The sequence below is a fragment of the Tursiops truncatus genome, chromosome 14, assembly GCF_011762595.2.
Source record: "Tursiops truncatus isolate mTurTru1 chromosome 14, mTurTru1.mat.Y, whole genome shotgun sequence".
Taxonomy (NCBI): domain Eukaryota; kingdom Metazoa; phylum Chordata; class Mammalia; order Artiodactyla; family Delphinidae; genus Tursiops; species Tursiops truncatus.
Window position 1 is genome coordinate 14,021,902 of NC_047047.1, and position 13,639 is coordinate 14,035,540.

Sequence of the window (13,639 nt, forward strand, 5' to 3'; positions counted from 1 at the left end):
CGTTTAAAGTGTGCAATTTGCTGAATACTGATAGAGGTATGTATACACTCTGAAACCACCACCACGATCAAGATAATGAACCTAACCACCATCCACCAAGTGTTCCCCTGCCCCGACCATTGATCTTTCTGTCGCTAGAGATCAGTGTCACTTGTTAGAGTCTTATATAAATAGAAGCACCCAGAGAGTCCTCTTTTTATCCCCGGCTTCTTTCACTCGGCGTGTTTGTTTTGAGATTCATCCAAGTTGTTGAGTGCTCGTTCCTTTTGATTGCTCAGCGGCATCCCACTGTACGGATGTACCAGTCTGTCCCTGTTCTAATCACGGATTCCTACTTTTATCTCTTTTTAAAGAGGATTCAAAAATGGCACAGTCTCAGACGCCTGAAAGGCCCTGGGTCCTCCCACGCCGAGAGTTAAGACATCGGTCCGGTGGGCGCCGAGACGAGCTGGGTAGCGGGAAAGTCCGCAGAGCTCTGGTGCTGCGCTGGCTGGAAGGAGCGTCCCCGCCGGCGGCGGCGCGGAGCCCCGGGCGGGCGCGGGCTGCGCTGGGCGGCCGGGGCGCCGCTGTGTGCCCTGCCCTGGCACTCGCCTCCTCACGACCTCTTTGGAGGTAGGTGATATCAGTGCCCTCATTTACAAATGAGTAAACTGAGACACAGCGGGGTGCAACAGTCAGCCAAGGTCACGCAGCTGGTGATGGAGTTTCACAGCATCCAAGCACAGGAAAAAGGACGGGAAGGCTCCACACCGAACGCTGAGTGGTGTGATGGGTGCTTTGTGTTTTTCTGGATTTTCTGATGTAGCAGCACTAAACCTAAATCCTGGTTTCCTACTGATAAGGTCACAACGAAAGAAAAGCCCCGCCCCGGAGTGGAAGTTGCGCATGCCCCATTGCCCCCCGCCCCGCCCGCTCCAGGAACTCCGCGCGCTGGGACATTCGGCCCGGCTGGCCATTTCCCGACCGACGTCAGGGCGCAGGGTCGAAAGTCGAGCGAGGAGGGGCGCGGAGCTCTCGGGGCAGGAAGGTGGCAGTTGGGGCCGTTGAGGAGGCGGCGGCGGCGGCGGTGGCGGCGGCGGCTCCGCGCACAGGGTCTCCAGATGGAAGCGGCGCCGGGGCCCGGACCCGGGCTCTGCTGCAAGCCTGGCGGGCGGCTGGACATGAGCCACGGCTTCGTGCACCACATCCGACGGAACCAGCTCGCCCGGTACCGCCCCGCCCCGCGCCACGGCTGCCAGTCCCAGCCTGGCCTGGCTCGGCCGTCCCTGACTCCCGCTCGGCTCCCCGCAGGGACGACTACGACAAGAAGGTGAAGCAGGCGGCCAAGGAGAAGGCGAGGAGGCGGCACACGCCCGCGCCCACTCGGCCCCGAAAGCCCGACCTGCAGGTGTACCTGCCGCGACATCGAGGTGAGGCCGCCCGCCCCGCGCGCTCTTCTGCCCCCGGGCCCTCTGCCTCCACGCGCTCTTCTTTTCTGTCTGGGAAAAAACTATGTCCTACCTCCCAAGGCTCATTTCATCTCCAACGTCTATCTCGACGCTCCCCAATCGCCGCTCAGTGATTCTGCCCGCAGCACAGGGAGGGCTCAAGGCCCGCAGTTAAGCATCACTATTACCGGACGTCCCTGAGTCGGCAAGTTGTCCGCCGCTTTGCCCCCAGCGTACTATATTTTCGCACTCCCACCAGCTAACAGGAAAAAAGTTTGGCACAGCTCTAGGCGACGAGGACATAATTGTGGAATGAAGCCCAAACCCAGTTAATGGGTTTTTTTCTCCAGCTTACTTGTGATCTAGAGATTACAATAGTTAATGTGCGATGCTAAATTTTTTGAGCTTCTCTTATGAGTGTTTTTAGAGGTTATGTGCAGTCATTCATTTAGCTTTCAGAGGACCCGGTAAGATGGGAACTATTATCATTTCTGATTCACAGTCAGGGAAACAAGCAGAGAGAGGTTTCGTAACTTGTTGGAGATATCAGAGAAGTAAATGGCAGAGCCTGAATTTGAACCCAGGCAGAGCCCTGTTCACCTCTCCACTACCTTACAACTGTGTAGACAGATGTGCACTGTATGTGCACTGTATACCGACTGCGTGGTAGGACTGTGCTGGTTCTGGGGCAGGGATACAAAGGTGAATAAAATTCCTGATAGGCGGCTGATTTCACACACACACACACACACACACGCACACACACACACACACACACACAGGGGTACATTCTGGGTCCATGAGAAGATTGGGGCTTTACAATATGTTTTCCTGTATCATCTCTGGGCAGGGGTTCCAGCAGCCTTCCTCCCTTCTCTCTCACTCTGGTTCATCCTTCCAGATGGCTCTACCCACCCAAGCAACCCAGGCTGTGAGGAGTCTGGTGAAAGCAGCAGTAGTGGCAGCTCTGAGCCAGAGCTCCCTGGCCATCAGCTCTTCTGCTTAGAATATGAGGCGGACAGCGGAGACGTCACTTCAGTTATCGTGTATCAGGTACGCCCGATGGAAACAGCTGCAGCCTGAAGGTCCAGGGCCGTGATGGAAATCACTGCCGGACCTGGAGCCACTGTTTTCCTCAGGGCCAGTGGGAAGTGTTTGTTCCACATGAGAGCACAGACTGCTGGGCGATGCTTTTGAGCACAAGTCACTCCCGTCACACAGTGATTCTCAGCGGGCAACAGGGAGGGCTCATGGCCCCCAGTTGAGAGTCACTATTACAGGGGACACCTGGGAAATGACAGGCATTGGCAAGAAGTTGTGAGTCAAACAGAGTTCTCTGAGAGTGTTGTCTAGGGACAGGGCAGGTCGCCTTTTCAGAAGAGGCCAGGCCCTGAGCTTCCTGACCCTTCCTCCACGTAGGATGATGATCCAGGAAGGGTGAGCGAGGAGGTGTCAGCACACACGCCTCTGGAGCCACCCATGCGAGAGGCCCTCAAGTTGCGCATCCAGGAGGAGATTGCAAAGCGCCAGAACCGACACTGACCAGACTGGAGTCGCTGTCCAGGGAGCCGCCCCTAGTTTGGGGGTGCCAGGACCAGTCTGAGCTGATCTTGAGGACCAGCCCCCCCCCCCCCCCCCCCGCCCCAGAGCTGCCACATCCACAGGAAAAGGGTGTCACAGGGACTACGCCTGGCCATCTCCCTTGTAGCCATTCTTTCTCGTATATTGGCTCATTTGACCAGCCTAATGTTCTGGACGTTTTTGAGAATTTTGTTTGGTTAGCTTGGTGTTCTGGAAGCAAAGATTCCGGGGAGAGATGAGGCTTATGAGACCTTCTGCCAACGTGCTGCTTTCTCACCAAGGTCACATGCCCCAGGGCATCTGACCACGCTGCTCCATAAGCCCCGTTTGTTATTTTAGGGTTCCTTTCTTCTGTGTTTCTGTTCACTTCCATCCGTGCTTTCCTAGATCATCTTTTCAGCTCTGTTTCTTTGTTCTTTTCTTTCCTTCATCTTTTTTGTCTCCCAATCCATCAGTTCCACCCCGCCCCCCACCTCCCAGTGTGACTGCTCAGCTGCGGATGCTCAGGACTTTGGAGATGGGGTACTGGGGTCTACCTTCCTGACAGGCTCTCCCAGTAATTCTGATACCAGTCGAGGGAGATGATCTTCTTTGACGCCTACTTGTGAGGATGTCTTCCTCCCCTTCCGTGGTTTTTGCAGGTGTCTCCCATGCTCCACCGCTTCACACAGTCTAGGTAAGGAGATCTAGAAAGATGATGCCAGGATTAAACTGTGAGGATTTCTTGCAGCAAAACCTGCCAGGGTTCGGACTACAGAATTCCAGCTTCCAGCCTCATCCCTAGCTGTGAACAGACCATCCTCTGTTCAGGCTAAAAGGGAATTATCAAAACAAGCCTGAAACCGCGTTTCCAAATGTGATTTAACAGCCTTGAATGTACATACAAAGGGAAATTCAACATTAGCAATAATTGTCTGTTTCAAGCCCTAGTTGGGAAAAAGAAAAAAAAAAAAAAGCCTGAAGAGAGCCCTAGAGGGAGCGAAACAAACCTCCTTCATCTGCCCTTCCCCTGCTCTGTGCTTTCTCCTTTCCTACCTCCCAGGAGTATAGAGTATATAAAACTCCCAGTAGATCCTGAGAATAAAGATCCCAGGAATATCACTGCTTTCACCTAAGTGAACATTTTTCCTAATGCAGGGTTGGGCTACAGTCTGAGAAATCCACAAGCGATCCCACGCACTGCAGTTCCAAGCCACTTCAGTTTTCCAGCAAATGGGCCTAACCTCAGTGACTTGAAGTATGGGGTTTAAGTGAGCCCGTGAGCACTGAGACTTCTTCAAACCAAAGCCCCCTGCCCCACAGGTCTTTCCTCATCAGGGTCTCAAGATCAGTCTGGCTGGTCCCTCTCAGCAGCTTTTCTCTTAAAGGACACCTGAGAGCACTTCTGGTTCATGCCCTATACACCCCTGCAAATCTACCCCCTCTGAAATGGGGCAAGGCAGCTACTTCGACTCCATCGTTAAAATGCAGCAAGTCGCAGCTCGCGGTGAAGGTGAGTGAGGTGGGTAAATTAGAAGGACCTGGTTGTGAAGGCAGCCAGGGACCAGCATGCTCTCGAGCCCCAGGGCTGGCCCAAGGTTAAATGCCTTAAACTTGCCAGTCCTGGGCTCAGTTCTGCTTTCGAAGGAGAAAGTCTGTCCTCATTCAGCCAGGCTGCAAGTGCCTTTTGACTTTTAATGTTAACTACCCTCCAGAGCCTCCCGGGTCGAGGAGACTATGCCATGTTCTATCCCCAATCTTCCTGCAGCTCAGCGCCAGTCATTTTAGTCTTCCAGCTCTTCAGCTGATCTTCTGACTTGGACATAGGATTTCACTGGAACTTTTAGGCTTCCTAGTCTGGAAATATTTTGAGGTTCGTCTTCTCACGGCTGGATGGCCCGTTTCCTGGATTTATTATAGAATTTAGAAACAAGTCCAGAAGAGGAGGTTGGGGGCATGGCACCTGAAATTTTAGCCTCCCTTCCTGTGAGAATTGTGTACCTATCTTGTCCTTCTGTGTGTTTATCGTGTAATCCTAACACTCTCAGGTAAGAGAATGATGGTAATATCTTGCTTGCAAGCGTTTTCTTGAGGCCCTTTGCTTTATATCAAGTGCATATCAAATATTTTCCACTCAAGAAAACATTCTAATTTGTAGCTAATTTGTGCCACGAGACTATATAAAGCGCTAAGCCTGGTACTTAAATGAGGCATTGTCCTTCAGAGCAGGCCTGTTGGTGGTGATGGTGTCATCACTGCAGGTGTGCCTGAGATGCTTCTCTGGTGATGGCCCTCAGCCCACTGACAGCCTTACAGCTTCGTTCGTTGCTTCTGCCACACCTCATCCCAGTCCAAGGTAGTACTATCCAGTATGGTTACCGGACTTGCCTCTCGATGTCTTCCAGCTGTTTTCAAATATCAGTGCTTTGCCATCAAGGAGCATGTTCCAGAGCATTTCCCAGAGGCTCTAGAGATGTCCCAAAGAGGACTGTCCTGTGCTGTTTGGTGCGGTGGCAACAGCGTTAGACTAGCTGGGGCTTTCCGGCAGACTGCTTCGGAATCAACACTCATTTAACTAGATATATTCTCAGCCGCCTTAAAAAACACAGTCTTGTAGCCTGACAAGCATCTCTGACGTTCATCCAAAATGAAGTGATCTTCACTTACTAAGGCTAAGCCTTGGATTTTAAGGCTTTGTGTTTCCTGGGCCACAGTGGGTGATCACTAATAGAAGGAAGCTGGGGCCTGCAGGGGCCTTGGGCTGTGCGAGAGCAAACACTTAAGCTTGAGTTCCAGCCAGCTGGCAAGTGTGGAGGTCTTTGAAGAAGGTAACGCAAGAAGGGAAAAGGAGAATGCAAAGCTTTTTGTACTGAGTGAGAGTAGGAGCCCGGCCAGCCGGTAGGACCAACGTGGGCAATAAGAAATGCTTGTTCCTGGACTTCCCTGGCAGTCCAGTGGTTAAGACTCTACGCTTCCAATGCAGGGGACGCAGGTTCGATTGCTGGTCGGGGAACTAAGATCCCACATGCCTCACAACGTGGCCAAAAAAAATGCTTCTCCCTGTGGATGAGCGTCTGAAAGGGACATTCCGTCTCCATTGTTCCACTCTGAGGGGCACTGCCATCTAGAGATTAGCCCACGAAACTGGAAGAAACCCTTTGGGGTGGGGGGTATCCAATTTGCTGTGCATCTGACAGGATCTGTGGATGGTAGGGTAGGGATCCCCCAGCTGGTCACAAATATAAATGGGGCATATAGAAAGAAAACTAAGGACAGATTACTTTCCTACCTCTGAGCCTTCTTTGGGAAGAAGAACCATGGAATGGTGACAATTATCTGAAACGTTTTAAGCTCCCTCCTTGAACTCCTGTCCCTGAGGAATCAAATGACCAAGCCACCCCAGATTTCCCCAGGAGGTGGAGTGATGCCAGAAGGGAAGAGAGTGAATGGCCCCTCTGCCTTCCCAGAGCCACCAGAATGAGACTGGTTGCACTGGCTGTGTCGTGTTAAGTGTGTAAAAAGCTATACATTCTTCTCTTTTCTCATTTCGTTTCTGCGTTTGGAAGAATAAAGTAACATGGAAATTATTTGAAAATCCTGGAAGGAAGGTACTTTTCAAATACAGTATTTTTTTCAGCCAATAAACTTAGTATTTTTATATTTTTGCCAAGAGTTGTGAAATCACTTGTGTACATAAGGAAATGAAGATTACATGCTGCCCTAAAGTCATTCAGCAGCGCAGAATCAGCACTTGAAATCTCATCTCTTGTTCTGCCTATTTTAAGAACTGTCCTGGTTGGAGCATAACAAGTAGACTCACGTGGCATTAGAGCTGGAAAGGCCTTTTAAAGACATCTGGTCCTACTTTCTACCTGATACGCAACTCCTCCCTACCGACTACCCATGAAGAGCCCTTCTGTCTTGGGCTAATTCTCTGTTTTAGGGATGACTCCAATTGTCATGTTAAACCCAAATCTGCCTCCTTGTCAAGGCTCTGGGGTGCTTGCCTTACCCCTACTTTAGGATAGAACGGCCAGTTTAGAACCTGAGTAGCCTTCTCAGGCCTTCCCCATGATCGTGGTGGGAGAGGAACTGAAACCCAGCTCAACAGGTGATAGTAAATGTTGATTAAGAATTGCAAAGCGTCCAGGGGCCTTCTCTGGTGGTCCAGTGGTTAAGACTTCGCCTTCCAATGCAGGGGGTGCAGGTTCCATTCCTGGTCAGGGATCCCAGATGCTTCCCCGCCAAAAAACCAAAGCATAAAAAAAAGAAGCAATATTGTAACAAATTCAATAAAGACTTTACAAATGGGCCACATCAAAAAAAGAAAATATATATTTTTTTTAAATTGCAAAGCTTCCAAAGCAGTAGGAAATGCTGAGTGTTCAGGGCACCATTGGGCAGATGAGAAAAAGGTGTCTGCTCCAAGGACAAGACCCCTGGGCAGGAAGTTGGTGCTTCTTGGTAAATTAGAGGCACTCTCTTGTCCTGGGGCACAGCATGGCCAGCAGACGGACTGGATTTTCCACCCCCCGGTCCTTCAGCCAGGTTTCTTGTACGGTGATCGCTGTGCACTGCCATACTTTTTGACCCTGATTTAACTGCTTGTGCTGATGCAATTTGGAAGAGGGCCCTCCGACAGGTTTCCTATTTGCGTTTTTACCTTCCACTAGGTCCAGAAAGGTTTCTCCTTCCTCAAGCTGTCGTCCAGTTAGTTTATCTTCTCCATTTCCCCCATGGTACAGGGCCCTGTTTCTGCCTATTACATTTGCTTCACCAGTGCTGCCGAACTTAAGCTCCCTGGCTCCCAGCAGCCTGGGCCCATGCTCCCTTCAAGTAAAGGTCTGTCAGCCGCAGTGTTGTCTCACAAGGGCTCCAACAGATATGCTGGGCTGCCATTTAGAGTGCCAGTTACACTTCCAGTGTGTGAAAGGAAGATCTCCTGCTCTTTTAATCATGAAAAGAATGTCTAGGAGGGCACCCTTGGCCTGTTAAGTGTGGACGAAGAATGTCTCCTGCCATGTCAGGAAAAAAGATGTGACCATCAAGCCTTTGGCCATCCCCAGCTGTGCACCCTGAGGGGATTCAGGGTGGAGAAAAGCAGGATACTGGCCCTAGATAGATAAGGTGCATATCAAAGGAGTGATTTCAATGAGCCCAGACTCTTGTATCTTCCCATACATAGAAAAGCGCTAATTCATTAACTTGAGGTGTCTGTTTACTGGTCTTTAATTAACAGTAAGCTTTTGATATTACAAATACCTGGGTTTTGCAAAAACTCCCATCCTGGCTTCTCCCCTGCTTCTTTGGAGCAGTCCCTCAGAGGTATCCGAGAGGCTTCCTCCAGGGCTTGAGTCCTCAGAAAGTCTTCCGAATAAAACAATTCTCAACTTTTAGGTTGTGCATTTTTTTCATTCAACATAAATTTTGGTGAAGCTGTTGGGTAATTTATCCTCAGTATCCTGTTTGCTTTTTCCCAGATTGCTCTGGGTCTCCTGCCTTCCTCTCCTCTCTTTTGCCTCCCAACACCTGGCCAAGTGTGTCTACTTAGAATGGATATTGTTTCAAGTGAGTGTTCAGCAGTCAGGAAACACATTTTGGACACTGACTTCTGGACAGTACACTGTGTACTTGTACCCGGGAAAATAAAATGTATCTGATGAAAGTAGCCCTCCTCCAGAGTTTGCTGAGCCGAGGGAAGCAAAAGCCAAATCCAGAGCGCTGGTCTCCTCAGGAACAGCCAAGGCCTTGTGCTTGCTTCTCTGCAGACCCGCCTTGCCTTGGACAGCGGCAGGCACGGGGTGCCACATGGAGGGAGGCTGCCCGAAGTCACTGTCGGCCAGCCCAGGCTGCAAAATGTGCGCGGCGGCTGAGGGAGGATTCTTCCAGCCACGTGCGCGGTGACAATCACACGTGCAGCGGAAAGGCAGTGCACACCCGGAGCTCCCCGCCTCCCGAAGCTTCCCCCGCAGGTGCAGGTAGACGGGACTATCCTTTTGGCATCGGTGTCAGAGCCTCCGCTGGGGTCCCATGCCACCGCCCTCGGCGTCCAGGTCCCCAGAAGTCGGGGCACCGCCCACCCTTCCAGCGTGACGCGGGCGCGGGGGCTCGGGAGTTGTAGTTCCCGGCTGGGCGCGAGCGCCAGGGCTGGGGCGGCGCGGACTCCACGTCCCGGCGGGCGGCGCGGCTCGGTCCGGGGCGCCGGGGGAGGGGCTGCTCGGCCCTTTAAACCATTCAGGGCAGCTCCGAGGGCCGCAGCCGGGGACGGCGCCACGCGGGGGCCGAGCAGACGCGGTGGCGGCGGCGGCGGGGCGCTCCGGGGAGGTGCGTACTGGGCCCCTTCGTCCCCCGGACCTGCGGAGGCGCGGGTCCCCGGATCCCGGGGCCTCGCGGACCGTGGGGTCCGGGCGCCCACGCGGGCGGGAGCGGGCCGGGCTGAGCTTCCCGCGTGAACCCGCCCCTTCCCCGCGGCGCTGGTGGTCAGGTGGCTGCCTGCCCCCGGCCGCCTCTCCACCCAGCCCCGGATCCCCTCCCAGGCTTTCCTTGGCGTGGCCCCCGGGACTGTCCTGACTCCAGCCCCTCTCCCAGCCCGGGACCCTCAAGCCAGGGAGAGTGGCCCCCTTTCCAGATGTTAGGGCCCCGCGGCGTTTCTGAACATCTGGGTGGAACGCGGAGGCCCCCGGTGGATGCCGGAGGGTGTCCACGTTGCGGCGGGGGCTCAGCCCGAAGTGTGGGCGCTCAGAGCTGCAGCGGGAGCCCTGCATCTGGTGTTGACCACCTTCCTCTCCCCCGCACCGGCTTTGGCCAGTCACTAGACCCTGGACTTTGACCTGTCTCTCTCCACCAGGCCCGGGCAGCTGATGGTTTTGGCGAAGTACCTTAAGGTAGCTGGGTCCACACCCTCTTCCCCACCTACCTCTTGTCCTCCCCCCACACCACCACCACCCTGGCTCCCCTCCCTCATGACCGCCTGGATCCTCCTTCCTGTCAGCCTGTCAGCATTCTCCATCACTGGCCTATGGACTGTGTGAGTAAAGAGGGGGATGGGGGGAGGCAACTAGGGGACAAAATGGACCCCGGCTGAGGAGGGACAGGACCCAACAGGAGCCTGATGGCACACACAAAGTCCCTTGTCCTGTTGCAGGCTCCAGGGTGGTACCCAGGGCCACTCTGGCTGTCTGCAAAGCCTGGCCTGGTGCCTGGGCACACAGCCCCTTGGGACAAGCTGGCACCACTGCTGTCCAGCAGGGTGGCCCTGACAGACACACTTCTAGCCAGGGCAACTTCCAGAGGTCCTCTAGTTTGGGACTAGGCTGTGGGTTCTAGAGTAGCATGAAGCCCCAGGGCCACCCCAGGTTGAGTGTCCGGAAAGGACAATAAGGCTGAATGGGGGCAGAATCAAAGGAAAAGAGTCAGTGGGAGAAGGCTGGGTGCATCATGGGGCAGGGTGACAGTTGTGCTCCCGCAGGTATGCCATGGCCGTGATGAACCACCACGTGTGCCCCGTGGAGAACTGGTATGGCGCACTCTGCAGACAGCCTCACTCTAAAGCTCCCTTCATCTCTGTTCCCTCTGGGGCCGGGGCTGCCTCGAGCCAGATGGAGACACTGGGTCTCACTGCTCTTCTCTGACATTGGCAGCGCCTGCCCCTCCCCAGGCATGGCTTCGTGCCCACCTACCTGCTTCCCACCGTCATTCGCCCCTTTGGCTTCTGTCTCAGGGGGGCCCTGGGAAGTGGGCTCTTCTGCCCCTGCCAAGGGAGGTCTGGGAGGGTGGTCTCCGAGAGGCCTGAGGCTACAGGCCGAGGGCCTGGGGGAACCCCTTTCCCCCAGGCTACTCTCTGTCCTGCCTGCCAGGTCCTACAACGAATCCTGCTCTCCTGACCCCACTGAGCAAGGGGGCCCCAAGACCTGCTGCACCCTGGATGATGTCCCCCTCATCAGGTAAGGCCTAGAAACCGCGCAGGTCACAGAGACCCAAGGCCCTGCTAGACTCCCAACTAAGCCCCCCCAGCAAAGGCCTGTCCTTGGGTCTCAGGAATAATAATTCCATTAAGAGCACTTAATTACAATATTACTTACCAATTACTATGTACCGGACCCTGTGCTGAATGCTTTACATGCGTAGCGGCATTTAATTCTCCTAGCACTAAGGCAGCTGTTTTCACCATTTTATAGGCAAGGAAAGTGAGACAGAGCTATGTCATCCATCCAGGTCCCTCAGCTAGTAAGTGGAGGCACCTGGATTTAAGTTCAAGCTCTCCGTTTGCCCAGCCCAAGTTCTGGCTTAAGGGAAGCCAGACGCCCTGCAGGCCTTGACGGTCTCAGGGAGTCCAAGAGCCTCGGGGTCTGCCGAGCAGTCCTGGGCACTGCCTACCCCAGCACGCACACCAGCTCTGCCCTGGGGGGAGGCGCGGCCAGCCTAGGGCCAAATGTTTGTGAGGGGCCCTGGCCCTTCTCATCAGTCGGGCTTGCCTGCTTGAGGAACAGGCACAGATAAGGCAAGGGAGAGCAGGCGGGCCAGAACGGGGCCTTGCGGTGCTCCTGCCCCCCTCACTCTGTCCTCGCCCCCTCCTCTCAGCAAGTGCGGCACATACCCCCCAGAGAGCTGCCTCTTCAGCCTCATTGGCAACGTGGGTGCTTTCATGGGTGAGTTGTGCCCTCGGCCCGACCACCAACCCGCTCAGTCCCGCCCGCCCTCACACCTGCTCCCCAAAGAGGCCCAGGAAGCCCTGGCCTCGCGCCGCCTACCCCGCCACGAGCTAAGGCCAGCGGGGCCACTTCTCTTCCATTTCTTGAAGGCCCAAGGCTAACTTGCACACGGCCACGCTGGTAGGGCACACCACCCGCCTGTCCGTTCCCTTCCTGCCCTCAGAGTATCTGGGGAAAGCTGGTGGGCTCGCTGGACTGGGCCAGGGCCAGAGCTGGCCCCACCTGTGCTCTTCTCCCCCAGTGGCCCTGATCTGCCTCCTGCGCTACGGGCAGCTCCTGGAGCAGAGCCGTCATTCCTGGGTCAACACCACGACGCTCATCACAGGCTGCACCAACGCTGCAGGCCTGGTGGTGGTGGGCAACTTCCAGGTGCGCCCGCCCGCCCACCTCTTGCACTTCCCGAAGGGGGCCAGGCTTTCGGCAGGGGCCCTCAGTTTCCCGAGGGTTGACCCAAGCTGCGGGTCTGCCCCTCAGGGTTGGGGGTGGGAAGAACAGGGCCCGGGAGGGGAAAAGCCCGGGAGGGAGGGACGGAGCGGGGTGGAGGGGGCTGCTTCACAGGTCGGCCCCTCTCTCCGGGCCCAGGTGGATCACGCTAAGTCTCTGCACTACGTCGGAACCGGCGTGGCCTTCACTGCCGGGCTGCTCTTTGTCTGCCTGCACTGTGCCCTCTCCTACCACGGGGCCGCTGCCCCCCACGACCTGGCTGTGGCCTACCTGCGGATCGTGCTGGCAGCCATCGCCTTTGTCTCTCTGATCCTCAGTATCCTTCCAGGACAGGGCGGCCAGGAGCTCTTCCTGTAGCCCAGGCCCTCTCCCACCCAAGATGGGGATCCGCCCCCACCCAGGGTGGTCTTCTGCCCCCCTCTCCCGGGAGGTGAGGCCTGGTCCTCGGCCCCAGCCTAGCCGCATATCCGGGAAGGCAGAAAGGGTGTCGCCAGGCTGCCGCCCATCCCACTGAACATTTCCTTAGCCCCATGCCAGGCGGGGTCTTCTTCATCCACGAGAGCTCTCAGCTGCAGCACGGGGCAGCCCTATGCGAGTGGGTGTTTGTCATCGACATCCTCATCTTCTACGGCACCTTCAGCTATGAGTTCGGGGCAGTCTCCTCGGAGACACTGGTGGCCACACTGCAGCCCGCCCCCGGCCGGGCCTGCAAGTCGTCCGGAAGCAGCAGCACCTCCACACACCTCAACTGTGCCCCTGAGAGCGTCGCCATGATCTGAGGTCTGGGGAGGGTGGCTGGCCCGGCCTCCGCAGCTCCCCACCCCGTTATCTCCTTCGCATTTATTTTGTACCAAAAAACGATTTTGAGAAAGTATTCTGTTGGGACAGAGGCTTCCTCGCTCCTGGAGGAGTGGCCATCCCACACCCACCTGTGCCATACAGGAGCGGGCCCTGGCAGCTGCCCAAGCTGTGCACAGCCTGCTCCCCACACCGCAGTGTTATTTTTATGTTTTAAAGGTCACGTATCCTCATTCACCCAGCCAGCCCTTCAGGTGCCTTCTACTCCCCCAGTGCCACTGGGGTTTCCTGCTGCAGGAATTGGGGGCTGGGAACAGCAAGAGGGACAGCAGTCTGGGGGCGGGGGTGAGCACTCCTTAGTCTGTGGGAAGGCCCACTCTGGGCCCACTGAGCTGCACTGGGATTCTTCACTCTGTCCCTTTCTTTAGGGCAAATAACACAGCAGAACCACGTGGGTATTTTAGTACTTTTTTTTATATATATATCTATTAAAAGAATTCTAATTTGCATGTCTGTAGTCTGTTCTGGAGAGTCGGAGAGGGCCTGATCCTGGCTTTCCCTAGGCAAAGGATGGGAGAAAGCCTCTGCCTCCAGGGAGGGTCCCGAGTGCCCGCTGCTCTTTGAGAGCAGGACTGCCAAAAACGAGGGATGCCAAGTGCTATCCAAATACCCCGCAAGGGCTTGAAGCCCTTTCTGGGC

The 13,639-nt window shown here is 55.3% G+C and overlaps 2 protein-coding genes across 5 annotated transcripts; both read left to right on the plus strand.

Moving 5' to 3' along the window:
* The first annotated feature begins 915 nt into the window (after window positions 1-915).
* C14H2orf68 (chromosome 14 C2orf68 homolog) lies at window positions 916-10,547 on the plus strand. Of its 2 annotated transcripts, XR_012325629.1 has the most exons (7): window positions 919-1,207; window positions 1,291-1,409; window positions 2,329-2,480; window positions 2,847-4,500; window positions 8,756-9,311; window positions 9,835-10,014; window positions 10,456-10,547. XR_012325629.1 is itself a non-coding variant. In XM_033838795.2 (4 exons), the coding sequence occupies exons 1-4, from the start codon at window positions 1,101-1,103 to the stop codon at window positions 2,967-2,969; spliced, it is 501 nt and encodes a 166-aa protein (XP_033694686.1). In that variant the 5' UTR covers window positions 916-1,100; the 3' UTR covers window positions 2,970-6,651. The 2 variants fall into 2 exon arrangements, 1 of the variants encoding a protein (XP_033694686.1); XM_033838795.2 differs by lacking the exons at window positions 8,756-9,311; window positions 9,835-10,014; window positions 10,456-10,547 and having other exon boundaries at window positions 916-1,207; window positions 2,847-6,651.
* On the plus strand, window positions 9,848-13,449 carry TMEM150A (transmembrane protein 150A). Of its 3 annotated transcripts, XM_033838792.2 has the most exons (7): window positions 9,848-10,014; window positions 10,456-10,503; window positions 10,844-10,930; window positions 11,568-11,635; window positions 11,940-12,067; window positions 12,281-12,458; window positions 12,680-13,449. In XM_033838792.2, exons 1-7 carry the CDS (start codon window positions 9,848-9,850, stop codon window positions 12,919-12,921), a joined length of 918 nt encoding a protein of 305 aa, XP_033694683.1. In that variant the 3' UTR covers window positions 12,922-13,449. The 3 variants fall into 3 exon arrangements, with proteins under 3 accessions (XP_033694683.1, XP_073647286.1, XP_033694685.1); XM_073791185.1 differs by lacking the exon at window positions 9,848-10,014 and having other exon boundaries at window positions 10,497-10,930; XM_033838794.2 differs by lacking the exons at window positions 9,848-10,014; window positions 11,568-11,635 and having other exon boundaries at window positions 10,497-10,644.
* The last annotated feature ends 190 nt before the right edge of the window (window positions 13,450-13,639 follow it).

Excerpts from the sequence above, each read along its gene's own strand:
- C14H2orf68 (XM_033838795.2), top strand. The coding sequence starts at position 1,101 with ATGGAAGCGGCGCCGGGGCCCGGACCCGGGCTCTGCTGCAAGCCTGGC. Across the intron at positions 1,208-1,290 it reads CGACGGAACCAGCTCGCCCG|GGACGACTACGACAAGAAGG; the intron begins GTACCGCCCCGC and ends GGCTCCCCGCAG. Across the intron at positions 1,410-2,328 it reads GTACCTGCCGCGACATCGAG|ATGGCTCTACCCACCCAAGC; the intron begins GTGAGGCCGCCC and ends TCATCCTTCCAG.
- TMEM150A (XM_073791185.1), top strand. The coding sequence starts at position 10,506 with ATGGCGCACTCTGCAGACAGCCTCACTCTAAAGCTCCCTTCATCTCTG. Across the intron at positions 11,636-11,939 it reads CAACGTGGGTGCTTTCATGG|TGGCCCTGATCTGCCTCCTG; the intron begins GTGAGTTGTGCC and ends CTTCTCCCCCAG. Across the intron at positions 12,459-12,679 it reads CTTTGTCTCTCTGATCCTCA|GCGGGGTCTTCTTCATCCAC; the intron begins GTATCCTTCCAG and ends GCCCCATGCCAG.